General features: G+C 39.9%; 1 protein-coding gene across 1 annotated transcript in view; it reads left to right on the top strand.

Annotated features, from left to right (window-relative positions):
- The window catches only part of LOC103152721 (copine-9), a 45,222-nt gene that overhangs the window by 1,402 nt on the left and 27,365 nt on the right, over positions 1 to 16,455 (top strand). Inside the window, exons 2-4 of the mRNA XM_007573304.2 lie at positions 6,273 to 6,313; positions 10,968 to 11,014; positions 15,656 to 15,759. Of these exons, the coding sequence (XP_007573366.1) occupies positions 6,273 to 6,313; positions 10,968 to 11,014; positions 15,656 to 15,759 (192 nt within the window). The remainder of the gene's footprint in view (positions 1 to 6,272; positions 6,314 to 10,967; positions 11,015 to 15,655; positions 15,760 to 16,455) is intronic.

The raw sequence follows: 16,455 nt of genomic DNA on the forward strand, positions 1-16,455 counted from the left end.
ATATCCTTATCATCGTTTGCGTGTGACACACAACACAAAAATAAAATGTAGAGAGGGTGTGTTCAATGACAATGATCAAAACTAAACTGAGGTTAAATTGTGTTGTTAAATTGTTCGTTTCCATATAGAACTAAACAGTGATTTAGAAGTTTCGCTCATTTTTATGTCGACTTTTTGGCATTTTCCTATAGAATTTAAAGAGGCAGTGCTGTGTAAAATCAACGCTTTTTGAACGTTACGTTGTGTTGTAATGTTATCCTCTCATCAAAACCATAATCGGAGTGTTGGCTTTCATGCATGTTTGAGAAATCCTTTAATCTCCATGGCAACCATTCATCTGTGCAAAAATGCCTGGGTGAACCTCACGGTGCCTTCGCAGCTTCTACTCAGAGCTTTAATTTTCAATCTTTCAAGACTCCGCCTCACAGAGCAGCTCTCCCCCTCAGCTCCTTCAGACTAGCCAGCAGCAATTAGCAAACACCTGGTGGAACATCTGTTAACCTCATTATAGGATTTATTTCTCAGTGCAACGCTGGTAAAAAAAAAAAAAAAAGTTCTTAAAGGGTTAATGGAGGAGCCATGTTGTGATGACTTCCTGAGGGCAGAGTTTCTGAAATAGCAGGAGTTTTTAAAGAGACAGAGGCCTAATTTCAAAGTGTTAAATTACAAAGTAAAATTTCTTTTAAGTCGTATTTGATATATGCAGCATTTTTATAATAACTGAAGGTAACATAGTTGCTTGATTGGGCTATAAAAATGTCACAATGTGGGTGGAAAATGCGTAATTCTGCCCCTTTAATGATCAGCATCAAAGTCCAGTTCCACCTGTCTGGAGTTCCAATGTCCACTGAAGTGGACACATCAAAGCTTAACAATAAAGATGTTTTCAGTACTTCTTATTACATTCTAAACAACTGGGAAAGTTTTATAAAAGAATAATGAAACAACACGGTTTTTCCTGGTAGTCACAAGTTTATGGGATTTCTCTGTCCAACTTCAACTTCACGGTTACAAGCCACAAATACGTTTGCACCAAAAATGCCTCCATGAAAACACACCTGATCCGACTCTTAGCCACCCTTAGATCCAGTGAACAGCCTGGGCATAATGTCTCAGTTAATCTGACACATCCTCGGATGTGCTGTTGCTGTTCAAAGCCATTGGAAATGCAGGTCGCTTCCTTTTCTGAGCGAACAATGTGTGTGACAGAGAGCTTTCAGGTTGGATGGATTAAATGCAGGGAAATGAGATGCTGCCGAGGCCTGGGTTTATACACGATTGTGTTCAGAAAGCGCATTCATTTGCAGGCAGGAAGGTAACCGCTACTGATAGCCCAGATCTACTTAGAGTGTTTGTCATTTTTCTACAGCACTTTTGTGTCATATTGGGATAAAAATAGAAGAGAAAACCCATCATTGTCCATTACAGATGGAAAGCTCCAGAACCAGAGGAGTGAAGCGTCCTCCTCCTCCGGCTAGATTTTCAGTCGCAGTTGATGACTGATGTTTATATGTGCTTTGATCCTCCTGGCTTGTAATAAATACAAGCACTGGTTCTATTAGATCCTTTGATCAAACATTGATGTCACGATGAAAAACCCAAAGCTGTTAGAAATGCACGTTTGAGTAACTTTATGAGTGACTTTAGCCAAACGTCTGGAGCAGAAAGCTGGAATTTCCAGCATCTTCAGTGTTTCTCTGTTTGGAAGAACCAGTTGATATTAACATCATGGTGACATGCAGCTGCAGCTTTCTTCTGCTCAATCAAATCCAGAATGTGTTTTCTTTTTGGATTGAGATCTTATAACTCAAGCGGGAGCCACTTGAGTACAGAGGATTCATCATCTTGTCCTACCACGTGAATGATGAGGCTGACATTGATGAGTCTGAAGTTGAAAATAACTGGTTGCTCAATCAAACATCAGATTCTTAGTAATAAATAAAAATGATTTGATAATTTTTGTAAAAACTCAAATGTTTTTAAATTTTCATCTTGTCTGCTGGATGGTGGCACACTGACATGCAGAGGGGTGGGTTACTCAACTTGAAAACCAGGGTTTCCTCCAGTATTTATAAGCCTGGTGGGTCACCAGGCTTCACTTGTGCCCCCACTGGGCTAAGCATTGCTTATTTATTTAAGTCTTTTTAAAATGTTTACATTTTTTAAGATTTTATAGTTGGTGTTCAGGTGTTGATCTTCAAGTCTTCCAATAGCACATAATTATCAAGTGATATTTTCAAATTTTCTGTCAACTTTAAACATTTTTTAACTCAGGCTTAGCAAGTTTTCTGGGGGAAACTTTGCAATTAATGGATGGATGAATCTTTTTTTTTTAAATTTCCTATTGAAAACTGTCAGCAGTTTTTGATATAGACAACACAGTTAGATTTGCACAGGTTCTGCATGATGCAGTTGTTATGGCCTGAATGAAAATGCGTGAACCGGCTCGCTCTGAATTCTCACTGCTCTGTCTTCAGGTTTTTATTTGTGTTGCGCAACCCAAGTCGACGACATATTTATCGACTACCAGGCAGCAGAACCACATATGCTCATCTGCCAACGACTGGAGACGAAGTGACACTCTGTTGTTGCCATGCCATGTGTGTTGTCAGACCCGGTGTTTGACATGGAATATCAGCCATGACAGATTGTTGTTCTGCTGTGTAAACACACAAATACGATTTGATCACTTGTCAGCGGCAATTTGGAGGCTCAGCCTCACCGAGGAGCTCTGGAAAACAAGTCGGTGTGTTCCCAGTGACGAGCTGGTGGAGTTATGTGTGTCAACAGCTGCTCCTGATGATGCACCAGTGTGAGTGTGGATTAGATGCTGCAGAGTAGAAGTAGGTTTTCTTTCTGTCTTATAGAAATGAAAACCTCTCCGTCCTCCTGGAGATCTTATTTGACCAGCTGAGGTCGACGCGCTGCAAAAACACAAAATCCTACAAAGTATTTTTGGTTTAGTGCAAATATCTTATTCTTCGGAGCTTGTTTTAAGAACATGAATAAGTATTATTACTTCACTTGCAACAGTACATTTTTCCTATAAGTAAAATAAGCTGCCGATGGAATTAGCACTTTTTCATCAACACTAAGGAATTGTTGACTTAAAACAAGCTCCTATATCTTGCTGAAAAGTTATAAGTTGGTTTTGTCTTATTTTAAGCCTACTAAGACTTTTGCACTGGAAACTAGATCAGAAATACTTGGTAGGGTTTTGTGTTTTTGCTGTGCAGAAACCTTCGCCAGCTGTGGTCAAGTGCAACTCTGCAGACGACGAAGGTTTCTGAGTGCAAATTATTGTAGAAATCACAGAGTTCGACTTTAAATGGCTCAAAGCTAAAACACCTATTAACTCAAACACTGTACATATGCACCCCCCAGACTCGGGGGGATTGTTGTTTTCACTATGAACAGCTTAATGAGGTGTGAAGCAGAAGGAATTTCGGTATTTTGTCGCATTACAACCACAAGCATGAATACATTCTGATCTTTTCAGTATTTTATTTGTAAAATATGTTTTGAGTCATGTATAATTTTCTTTCCACATTAAATTCCAATGAAATATATTCATGACTGTGGGCATAATGTGAAAGAAAATGGAAAGGTTCAAGGCGTACAAATACTTTTGCTAGAAACTCCATGTCTTTGTCTGACATTACTCCATGACTTTCTATCGGCTCAGTTGTTTGGTATTTAACTTTCAGTTGCAGTTTATGTAGATTTTTTGCTAACAAAGCCCCCTCCCGGATACGCCGGCCTCCTCCCAGCAGAACGGGGCCCTGCTGTAAATGTCCAGTTTTCTTGTTTCTTTCATATTATTATCTGACAGCAGCAAAGAATAACTAGACAGAGGGAAGAAATAAACATGATTAAACTAGAATCACAAAGAAGGTAAAGCAGAAGCAAGTAGCTTTGTTCTAATGAAACAGAGACTAATAAGGAACACAGAATAATAATGAAACTGGAATCAATAAATCAAAACCCCTGAGCGACTCGGGCCCCTGATGACGTCCGGTTGTGGATGGCTGCTTGTCTAAACTAAAGCAATCATCAGGCCAGAGGCGAGAGCGTCGTCTGTGTTTCCGCCCTGGAGCGTCCAGGGAAGGGCGAAACGAAACCATCAGAACATTATTTAACTTCACGTGTGTAAACCTCACTGCAGATTCCTCACCACCATTAATTAATCAGTCAGTCAGTTAAGCTTATTTGTGTGTCATATTTCAGCAGTGAGGCCGTTCAATAAATGAAAACACAACAATTACAAATTTATAAAGACAACCCCACGCAGCCAACGGCGTCACATTCTGTCGAGCGCCATCACCAAACTCACACTCATCAACATGTTGGTCAATGTTTCATTTATTGTGATTCCAAAGCAGCTGGGCTTTTAGCATGGATTTAAAGGAGCTCAGTGTTTCGGCTGTTTTGCGGTTTTCTGGAAGTTTGTTCCAGATTTGTGGCGCATAGAAGCTGAATGCTGCTTCTGCCACGTTTGGTAGAGCCAGAATATTTTTAAATGTTGCCACTTTGAGCCGTTCAGTGATTTATAAACTAGCGACAGTATTTTGAAGTCTGCTCTCTGAGCTACTGTTATTATTTCAAGCAAAGATAGAGATTACCTGATTTATAAATAAGACTGTAAGAGTCTTATTTATCCAAGTGTGGGAAATATGGATTATTTCCAACATTACATCAGTTGATTGATGACAGACGCTGATTCAGAGCAGGTTGGCGATATTTACAGTAACTAGCTCCGTTATTGGGTTACAGTGTGTAATTGGATTTAGATGTAATACTTTAAGGAAACTATGTGAAATGTAAATCTGTCTACCGGCGGCTGCACAGTATGAAGAAATCATATGACTGATGTATTTTTCCGTTAAAAACCGGAATGGCGATCATAAATTCAGACGCCTGTCGTCCCTTTTCCCACTTTCGTCCTCCTATGTTCTTTCTGTTCTCACTTTGATGTTTTTCCAGTCTGGATTTCTCTCTAGTACAAATGTGTATCAGCATTTCAAATAACCAACTCATAACACATGAGATATAATTGCAAAGAAATATTACATTCCAGACAGTTCTGTAAACGATTTACTTTGGCCTGTGCTGATATTGTGATGATGACATGTTGGTGAAATGCAGCGATGTTCTGCAATCTCATACTAGTGACCAGATAAGTAAATAATTATTATTATTGAATCCATGCTAGGTCATTGGCTCTTCCTGAAGGGTATTGTCATCCGTATTGTGATTTACTGTAGGCACTGACTGATTAATTTGAATGTTTTTCATCATTTTGAAGTGTTTTCCCTGACTGTCACAGTGGGAGAATACCGGTCACAATCCTTCTGCAACAGGAAGCTGTTTCACAATAAAACACCTTTGTCATCTGAGGAGGTTATTACGCCAAAAAAAGGTGAAGCTTCAGAGCGTTTTTCTCTCCTTTCTGAATGAAACGTGACACCAAAAATAGAAGCAAAAGAAATACATAAATAAATAAAAAATGTCTCATATTCTTCAGATAAAAGACATCCGTCCTAGTTGTGTGCACAAGCGATCATTCTGGGATCTCAAGAAAAGCGGCTTGTTCTCTCCTGTGGTTCGTTGCCCCCTATTTTTCATAAATGTGGGAGTTGTTACATCACAGGAGTAGAACCGTCCTAACTGGAAACTTCAAATACTGAGTCCCCGAAGAAACACAGCAGGCAACATAAAGCAGTCATTAGGACATGAAGGCAGGATGAGGATCTGATGCTGCTTGGGATGAGACTTTGAAGAGCCTCTGCCATGTTGTTGGAGTCACGCGGCAAACGGTTCAACATCTCAAGATAATGAGCCGGGCGATTAATAGACGACCGACTGGGGGAAGGAAATGCCTCCAGTCTCCAACAGGTTTTCGAAAATTGACCGTAAATTGTAAAACACGTGAGCTTCACCAGGTGCATTTGGTAAAAACGTCGACACAGACACAGACTGCTGTCTGTGGACTGAAGATGACTGAAGTTAACATTCTGAAGAGTCAATTAGTGGTAACATGACAATTACTAAAACAAAGTTAAGATCCATCTGAGATTAACATAAAAAAAAAATAAAATGAGTTAATAAAACAAAAAAAGAGCTGAAAAAGAACTGGACTGCAGTAATCCGATGGTGACCTTAAGTCAGAGCATCTAGTCTACAATATGTTTTACAAAACCAAGAGTGCTTCAGTCTGTTTGTTCTACATCTACGTAGACCATCTCTAATAGTTTCATTTTCTCTTGTTGTAGAAACCTTTTGGACATGGACACCTTCTCCAAGTCAGATCCAGGTAAGCTTTCCTTTTTCCATTCAGAGTATCAGTTCTTCTGATGTGTTACTTCATGATATAGACACTAAGCTAAGCAGATGCTGGTCCACTGGTGCAAAGTGAAGAAGAATATAATACAATCTATTATGCTCTCATTCTTGAAAACATGACATTCACATTCATTCATTTATGCAGAGTGAACATATACTCCTACCAGCACAGTTGGGTAGTAACTAGTTACATTTGCTCAGTTACATTTACTTTTTCTGTTGCTGCTCCTGTTTTATGGAATAACTTACCTTTCCAGATTAGATCTGCCCACAGCCTGGATCATTTTAAATCACTTCTTAAAACTCATTTTTACTCTTTGGCATTTAATTGATGTATTGTTTTTACTCTGTTTTGTCATTTTGTTGTCGTTCTTGTACAGCACTTTGGTGCAGTTTTATACCTGTTTTAAAGTGCTATATAAATAAATTTGACATTGACATTGACATTTTTGAAAGAAAACGTACATTTATTAATTAGGAGTATCTTTTACTTTGCTGTACTTTTTACTTTTACTTGAGTAAAATATGTTGAAGTAGTGTTTCTGTTACTGGAGTATAATATTTGGCTGCTCTGCCTGCTAACTTTCTAACATCAAACTACCCATCACAGTCCTACAAAGATAACCAGTCATACGCAGGGCCGGTTCTAGACGTGTTTATGTTGGGGGACCAGCTGAGATGTGACGGGGGGCTTCATGGTGCATTCATGTTATGCTCCAGTTTATTAATTGTTGTTGTTGACCAGCGTTTTCTTGGGAAGTCCTCATGGAATTGGGATCTGTTGTAACATTTCTGGGTTTTTTGTTTATTTTTTTGTCCCGGGATTTTGTTGTGCAAAATGATTGGTTGTCAGGAAGTGCGTCTCACCCGTTGTGCATTTTATTGTTGTGTCAGGAAATGTCTGATTCAGATGACTGGAACATGTGACTATAACTCTGGATTAACTTTGAAAAGTGTTGTGTATTTGAACCCCCCCACTCTGAAACACTTGATGTGTTTGTTTTTATTTCGGCTCTGATGCGTTCTGATCCACGCCGAGCCTATTAAAATGTTACCCCGTCGACCTCATCTCCGCGAACTAGCAGTCGCACGGTAACCTTTGGAGCATTTAAAGGTACAACCCTCTCAACTGAGCGAGCACAACGCCGCGTCTCCAGGGTCAACTGGCACCGAGTTTGAATTAAGCAGCTTCACACAGAAAAAAAGGATTACTAATCACTGGAGCTTGACAGACTTAATGACTGTTGGCCTCACGCAGCATGAAAAAACCCCCTCCAGAGGCTGCAGTGAATGGTGAACAATAGGTTAATTGAAAGAGCTGTTTGGAGAAAGAAAAGAACAGTGATAGCGATTCAAAGAAAGGGGGTTTAGAAAAAGACGGAGCTGTCAGGGAACGGGTTTTGCTTTACTGGTTGTTCAGAAAATAATGGGTCATGTTCATTTTTTGACTAAAAATTTGGTGATGTGCAACAGGTTTTTCAAAATTTTCTGTGATTGCATAATTGTACCAAACGTTTTAGGCAGGGCAGGTGTTTTTGTAAAACACATTTCAGCAACGGTGAAACTTAAAAATGCCTTTTCATGACGGGGGGAGGGGGGGAAAGCAAGAAACTAAGTGGGAAAATAAAGTAAAACATTAACATGTCGAAAGACAAACTACAGTTTATAATATTCCAGTTATTATTAATCAAAGGCAGCTTTAAGCAAATAAAGCTTTCAGCCTTGATTTAAGGGAACTCACTGCTGAGTATGAACTAATTAAGTTTCTGCCATACATGACACATTACATTTTTTTTTAATTTTTTTATGACAGCTAATTTGGGATTTAATGAGACGTATCCTACAGTTTACTTTCCTGGACTGCTGTGTGTATTTTCATAAGCGTCTGATAAATTTTTTGATTAAACAGTCTCTGCACCTTGGTCCATCACAAACCAGAACTGGAGCCCTTATATCAGGACAACTTTACCCAAAAATTCATCTTAAGTCTCGATAAGGAAGTGAAACTCCAATTCAGCTGAATATTTTTCACTTGTTAGAATAAATAATCGGTGTTGAATAGTGGCACTTAGATTCAGAGACATTTTTCTTTGCCTTTGTGGATCCAGGTGGAGAAACACAGAACCGTGTTGGAGGGTAAGCGGCGTGTTAAACGGGTCCAGGACTTCAAACAGTTGTTCCCTGCTGGGATGAGGGGGATGCTGGACTCGCTGTGGTCACGTTGCCCCCTCAACTCTTTCATGTTCCTGGGTGGGGCTCTTAGGCTGACCCAGGCGTCCAGCCGCAGGAGGACAGCGTCCGTTTAGTTTGATAATGTCACAGCTTTTACAGCAAACACACGACTGGCTCTCATTGTAATTCCACAGATACAATTTATGATATATTTTATTTTGTACTCTGCCATGAAGCATATTTACTGTTAACAAACACTTATCAATATTTACACTACCTCTTCTGAAGAGTTAAAACAGCTTCCCATCTACATCACAAGCGGCCAGATTATTAACTTTCTTCTCAAAAAGAGATTTTCATTTAACTGTCTTCATTTTTAACCTCAACTTTTCCTACTCACTCACTGAAACACTGGAAATCCGACTCAAATGAAATAATTCAATCAGAGTTGGGTGGTAACTAGCTGCGTTTACTCAGTTACATTTACTTGAGTAACTTTTTTTTAAAGTACTTATCGGAGTATTTTTACTACACTGTACTTTTTACTTTTACTTGTTTTGAGTAATTATATATATATATATAGATGCATCGCTACTCTTACTGGCACATAATTTTGTTGTATCGATGAATTGACTATCCACCAGTTTACTGTTTGTGCTGGTGGTCAGGTGGCGCTGCTGCATATGGCAGCCTCGCTTCTGTCAGACTGCCTCAGGGCAGCTATGGCTACTATCCAGTAACTTGCCACCATTAGTGTGTGAATGTGTGTGTGAATGTGTTAAGTGCTTTGGAGTCCTCTGGACTTGATAAAGAACTGAACAAATGACAGCCTTTACCATTTTCATAGCAGCCAGTTCTGGAAAAAGAATGGAAATGACATAACTGCTGACAGTGAACAAACTGTTCATGAAGTTTGTCAGTTTCAAATGTTCGTAAAAATCATCAGAAATAAAAAAAAAGACATTCCCTGCTGCTGAGTCACCAGGGTACACCAGAGGGGTTTCCCAACACTTTCAAAAAAAGCAGGAATGTTTCCTTTTTGGACCAAAGCTGTGACATGCTTCTTGATTAACTCTAGAGTTCAGAGTTGCACTGTATCATTAAGGGATGTGTTACTTTTGCCATGACATTACTGTCTGCAAAGGGTTCAAGGAACAGTAACTACACTGTAGGTAAGAATTTGTAGGCATGATGAGGAGAAAGACTAGAAACGGGGGATAGAACCGAGCCCGTTACTGTGGCTGGTGGAGTCCAGACAGAAGGGAGGGCAGAAGCGCTTTCACAGAACAAAATGCACAAAATCCTGTCAACGCATCTGGAGAACAGAAGCAGAAGGAAAGAGCAATTTGAGCTGGAAGTGCTTTTAACCTTGAGGAGCCCCGAGGAGACGTAGAGTGTCTGAGCAACGACCCGGCAGAACGGTGCCGACAGTCTCTATGTTAGCAGCTTCCACTCTGCCGGTGAAGCATTGTCCTTTTCTTTGTGTTGTCTCTCTTCTTTTGACTCGATCCTTCTTGGGTTTGCTTGACTTCAAAGAAGCTGTCATCAACCAGGCCACCAGTAGTCTGCTGCAAAATGCTTTCTAGACAGCATGGAGGTTTACACCAACCAGGGGAAAGCCCAGTTGGAGAGGAGGTGATCTTGGTAGGTTTGTGGTGGTGGTTCTTTCCATATAGCCTCAACAGAATTAGTTTTATACAAAGGATATTCATCCATAAACAATGCTGTTGCAATCTTAGCAACTCGGTTGCCTTTACATAGAAAAATTGAGTCTATTGATACTATGATGTAATATTTATTATGTGCTGTATGATAACCTGTGTCTGAGTCAGAAAGTTTTCATAGGAGTTGCCAGATTGGATCCAGTCCATAGGTTGGGTCCGGTCCATAGGTTGGATCCGGTGCTCAACACTTTATTTAAAAAGTTATTCACTGAAGGTCTCGACATGTTGATAGTACCCTGATTTATCAGGTCCAATTTTCTTAATTTTGGGATATCAGTGATCGGCCGATGTGAAGCCAATCTTTGATCTTATCCACATCAGCAAAAGTCTCAAAACCATCCACTGTTCTCTTCAACTCTCCCATTAGAGAGGTTTGACTGACAGACCTGCCCACCGGGTCATGTCTACATGTTTACAGTTAACAGTCACCCCACGGTTGTTGCTGAGTTGGCAACAATTCAGACAAAAAAATTGGTATGAGCCAGTATCAGAATCGGCAGGTCAGGCTTTTTATAGATCTGTAATCGGCGATTGATCAGAAAACTGCAATCGCATTGTTTTTGTTGAAAGAACTCTTTCACAGACCTTCCAGTTTCTTTACCATTTACCGTTGATTTAGCGCTCATTTACCACTGTGGCTTGTGATGTTTTCCTGCCTGAACATTATGACAACCTAAACTAACTTAAAAAAAAAAGCACTTTATTCTTTTTCTCTCTCTCTCTTTTCAGTCGTCGTATTGTATGTTCAAGGTCTGGGTACAAAGGAGTGGAGAGAGGTGAGTTACGTTTGTTTTCTTTTATCTTCAGATGCAATTACTGCAGTTCCATAAGTCAGGTTAAGTCAAATTATGTCTCTGAACACTCTAACTCCCAATTGACCAAAGAAAATGCATTACTAAAGTGATTTTCACACACAAACAATCACAAAGAGAGAGAAACGAGTGAGCACAAGTTGTTCTGTGATCCTGGTTCCACACACTGAAAGACCTCATTCTCTAGTTTTAAAATCAGGACATCTAACATGCTAAGGCTGTTAGTTTGGTGAGTTGATTTGGTAAAAAGGCAGGACAGATATTCTGTCAAAGCTCCGTAGATGAGTCAAATAATTTTATCACCAGTCATATCTACTCTGCTAGCTGCAGGGTAAATTGTATCTATTGTCACTAGTATGATAATGTTATGTAATTTGTGTTAAATTAGCTGGCTAAAGAAATGTGAATATCTTCAAGGTGTGAAAGATGATGATTCATCAGTAAAGCAAGACTTTTCATTATCTAAGGCTAGTGATCATACATGACAAATTAGAAATATAGCAATTTAAAAAAGTTTATTAAAAGAACCAGCAGTAAATCTTACAACAGTGTCAAGTTTAGAAAGGATTGAATTTGTGTTCATCATGTCATATAATAATTTGACACAAATTATAACTGGAGGAGTGTAACTGTGAGTTTTTAATCTTGAACAGCACCAGGAACACACGTTAACTTTTTCAGTGGAACGACCGTGACCTCACAGCCCGGTGCACGTTCCAGCATTAGCATTATGCTAACCAGAGCAGCATAAGCATCAAAACCACAGCAACGTTCATAACTGATTATCAGTTTTGCAACCTGAAATTTATGTTCGCCTACAATAAATGTTTACACGGATTTGTAAAGAACGTACAGAATAAATAACAAGGTTCTGGTGACTGGCAGAATGTAGCAACACACACATGCAGGCTACATGTCTGTGCTAGCTAAGAATATCTGTCTTAGCTAGCAGATAAAAGCTACCTTAGCTAAGCTGATTTTGCTAGTTCGGCAGCAAGTACTTTAAATCACTGATACTTATCTTAGTGCTACACAGAGATGGGTAATGTATTTGTACTGTTTATAAATTAGATAGGAGACCAGTTCAGCTGGGAAATGGTGAGAGCTAGTTCCAAGCTAAAACCAGCTCTCACCAAGCTAGTGAGTGAGAGCTAGATTAGTGCTCTCACTCACTAGCACCAAGCTAATGAGTGTTAGTATTGTGGCTTGTTTATTATTGTCATAACAACTCCATAGCAAGTGCCTGCCAAGATGGCTGTCAGTTACAAAGTTCACAGAAGTGTGACGTCACATGAGACCCATTAGCTACTTAGCTCTGCTACTGGGTCGCTATCAGCAGCGTCCCAAAAGAGAACTGCCAACAGGCTGCTGGGGGAAATTCCCAGTTGAATAAGTTAGTTGGTGGAAATGTTGTGTAAATAATTCAGATTACATTTAAGATACACACTATTAAGGAAAACAGGCTAATAGAAAATTTAAATCATATTTATATATTATTTTTTAGATGTTTTTCCTCCTTCCATATCAGGGAGGCTAGCGCCCCCTATGGACCAGCCACGACTGCAAAAAACAAAGAACTAAATACTGAAATCATGAAATTCATCTCTATTCATTGTGAGAAAATATTTTCCAGCTTCTTCAACATTACTTTCTTTATGAGCTTTGTCACTGATGTGACCCAAAACATTTTTTTTTTCTTAAAAATCGTTTGCATTAATTAGTGCAGCGAAAGTTTATTTGGCAGGAAATCATTTTTATTTTTATAAACCCTGAGTGAAGAGAAATTCCTTCAGGCCTGTATTGCCAGGATGGAGTGTGTGTGGTTGGAGATCTCAGATATGCACGCGGTCCTACTTCTGCGCCTCCTTCCTCCGCCTGCTGCTGTCCTGGACTGCAGCCCTCTGCATGCAGAGCTGTCTGTTTGTGGACAGAAGGAAAACAGTCTGAGTCACTGTGGCAGGCTTATTGTCTCTGTCTCGTGGTGTGTGGGCAGGCCGAACACATTGGCAGATTTGGCTCCAGACACTTTTTGACACAATTAAGAGTCACCAAAAATTTCACACTAATGAGGAGGAAGAGAGGATTATTGCTGCGCCAACAACAAACACCGCAGATACTAGAGCCAGTTCTATCAGCAAATTATTTCACTTGTAACCAGGCATTTTCCCATGTAATACATGAAATAATCTGCCAATGGAACTAGAATGAATTATTCACTTAAAATAAGCTTCTTCGTCTTGCTGAAAAGTTACTTGTAAGTTAGTTTTTACTCAGTGTACTAAGATATTTGCTCTAGAATCTAGATCAAAAATGCTTGTAGAGGGGGTGCTGTGGTGGCACAGGGGCAAAGCACAATCATAGCTCTGCCATAGGCTCCCATGCCAGTGGCTGCAGGTTCAATTCCCAGCCTGCTGACATTTGCTGCATGTCCTCCCCTTCTCTCATTACCCTCTTTCCTGTCAAACTACTTTCAAATAAAGGCCACTAGAGCCAACAAAACCTTAAGAAGAAAAAATAAAACACTTGGAGAGATTTTGTTGTGAACTGTTGGAAATAATTTGGCAAACAGACAGGAAGGAAAGTTAAAACAAGTCACTGGTATGTGCAGTGAAAGAAAGACATGAACTCTTCTCAGATTTTAATATTTAATCCTTCAGCTGTAGGAATGTTGGATGTGTAATTTTAAAGCAACATATCCTCATTGTAAACACATGTGCTTACATACCGGAGTGAAGTTGCTCCAGCTTCTTCAAATCAGACCAAATTAGTGTCAAACATTTGTGCTATGTTTGTGTAAAAAATGAAAGTTTAAAGGTCAAAATGTCAACCAGCTCCCCTCCCCCTCCACTTTTACTAAATCTAAATGACCTTTAAACTTTCATTAATATTTTCAAAGGCAAAGCAGCACAAACGCAGTCGAGTTGATTGACACCAATTTTGTCTGATTTGAAGAAGGTGAGGGGCCGACTTCACTCAGGTTCCTCTTCAAAATGGCCAGTTAAAAGTTCAAAAGCCCCATGTCTCCATTGGATATCCATCAATTAATGGTTGATTTGTTTCAACTGCTTCCAAATGAAAATGTTCAGATCATGCGTGGTGTTCCAAACAGATTTGCTTTAGTGCTGCAAAAAATAACTAGTTCCCCTAAACATGCTAAGTGACACTCCTGCTTTGCTTCATTAGCTCGTTTCACTGCAGGGCTGAGCTGCGTCCACACGGAGGCACACAGCGAATCTAACCTACTTTTTCAGCGACTTCTGGCAGATACCTGGAAGAGATGTCCCATCTCTACTTATTCTGACGTTTTGTGACCACATTGTGGCTGTCACGGTGATTTCCAACTCCGTGATCCATCGGGACAGGCTCGGTTTTTCCTCTCATGTCATCTGTCGAGCTGTTCTCCTTCCTCTCCAGAAGCTGCAGATGGTTCATCACCGATGCAGCGGAGTCCAATAGAGAAAAGTCTCCCCTGATTGCCTCAAGCTGCCACGTTGTGTTCATGCTCTCAGTGCAGCACTGTCAAGTGAGCCTGGATATTCACACACGTATACATCGCGAGCAACGGCCTTGTGTTCGAAATAAATTCACTGAGAGTGAAATGTCGCACGCAGACCTCTTTTCTTTAGTGTTGCATCACATTCGACTGAACGTGATGCAACGTGAATAACAGTAAAAATATCAAACCCTCTGTGTTATAGTGACTATGGTCTTTGGACGAAACTACTCTAAGCAGTAGAAATGCCTTCCTGAAATTATACTGATATGAACAATTTATAGAAATTCTGTAATTCCTTTGGGCTTTTTAGTATAAATCGATCAAAACTGCAAAAACACAAAACCGGACCAAGTATTTTTGGTCTAATTTCTAGAGCAAACATCTTGAAATATCTGATTTTTTTCTTGAAATAAGACAAAACTAACTTACAAGTAACTTTTTAGCAAGATGTAGGAGTTTGTTTTAAACCCTCCTTATTATGCAAATGAGGAGGGCGATGTCTTAAAGCTTCAACTTCTGCCTATTGGTTGGTTAGCATCACACTTTACTTTGCTCCAACAAAGATGGCTAGCAGTTTAGTAGTGAGCTGAAGCTTAGGAATTTTAACAGAAAATATAACTCCTGACTTTATTATTTTCCGTGGAGACGCTCAGACAGAACGTGTGTTTCAGTTAGCGGCTAACTGTTAGCGCCTCTCATGGACTCAGAGGTTCGCCGTCAGATTTTTGGTCGCTGAAGTTATCTTCCCATTGAAGCTTCGGGAGTTTTGTCAGAGCTGCCAGCTGCGGTGCAGCGATGAGGTGCAGACTTTTCTGTACATAATAAGAAAACTGCAATAGTCAGAGGCAACTCTGTGGAGCTACAAAGAATGAGTTGTTTTTGTTGAGGTAACTGAAACCTCGAGTTACCAAGTCAGAGGCCATCTTTCCCACACCCTGACATCCACAGGCGCATATTATGTGAGGCCATAAGAATATCATTTTTTTGGGAATAAAATGCTGCTTTTGATGCCAGGATGCCTGCGGATGCTCACTACTACCAAAAGGTGACGGGCCTTTAGCTTAGGTTAGGACTGACATGTTGCTTTTCTTGTCTCATCTCTTCTGCAGTTTGGCCGAACTGAGGTGATCGAAAACACCCTGAACCCGGACTTTGTGAGGAAGTTTGTTCTTGATTACTTCTTTGAAGAGAAACAAAACCTTCGCTTTGATGTGTAAGTGGAAATACTCCTAGAAGCTGCTCTAGTCAAAAACAAACTGTGGTAAAAACAATTATATTCATTTAAAACAGATACTCTATCAAGTTATGTAATCATTTTAGTTAGTTCAAAGAATAATTAGTGTCAGACAAAGAGTGTATGGTGGACTAAAGAGAATTTGATTGGGGAACCAAGTTAAAGTAAACATGATGTTTTGATTATTGGATTATTATTGTGTTCCTTAGTCACCTATTTCTATCAGATCAACCTTTTTACCCCTACTTTTTTTTTACTTTAATCCAGTTCTTTCTCAGTTTATTATGTTTATTTATTGCTTGCCTGGAGCTATAGGTCACTCTTAGATCAGTTCCCTCACCCCGGCGCCGTACTTACTACTGGTTCTGCTCTAAATCACAAAACGGGCTTTCCAGCATCATTAGCACCTCCACATGTGAAAAACCTGACTGAGACGTGAAAAAGCAGAGGCTAACAGGTAAATAGCCTCGGGCTCGGTGCCTTCTTTCTTCCCACCAGGCAGAGACGAAAACAGACGAATCCAGAGCGAGAAACGGGAATCTGCGTTTTCTGTGGTGTATTATTTGACACACGAGCGGCGCTTTCTGTGTCAGAAATGAAGAGGATCTGTTTCAAAGACGCCCCTGGTGGCTTATCTGCAGATGAAGCCTCTGGGGGGATTGGGTAGCCTCGAGA

The sequence above is a fragment of the Poecilia formosa genome, unplaced genomic scaffold (assembly GCF_000485575.1).
Source record: "Poecilia formosa unplaced genomic scaffold, Poecilia_formosa-5.1.2 Scaffold324, whole genome shotgun sequence".
NCBI classification, from domain to species: Eukaryota; Metazoa; Chordata; class Actinopteri; order Cyprinodontiformes; family Poeciliidae; genus Poecilia; species Poecilia formosa.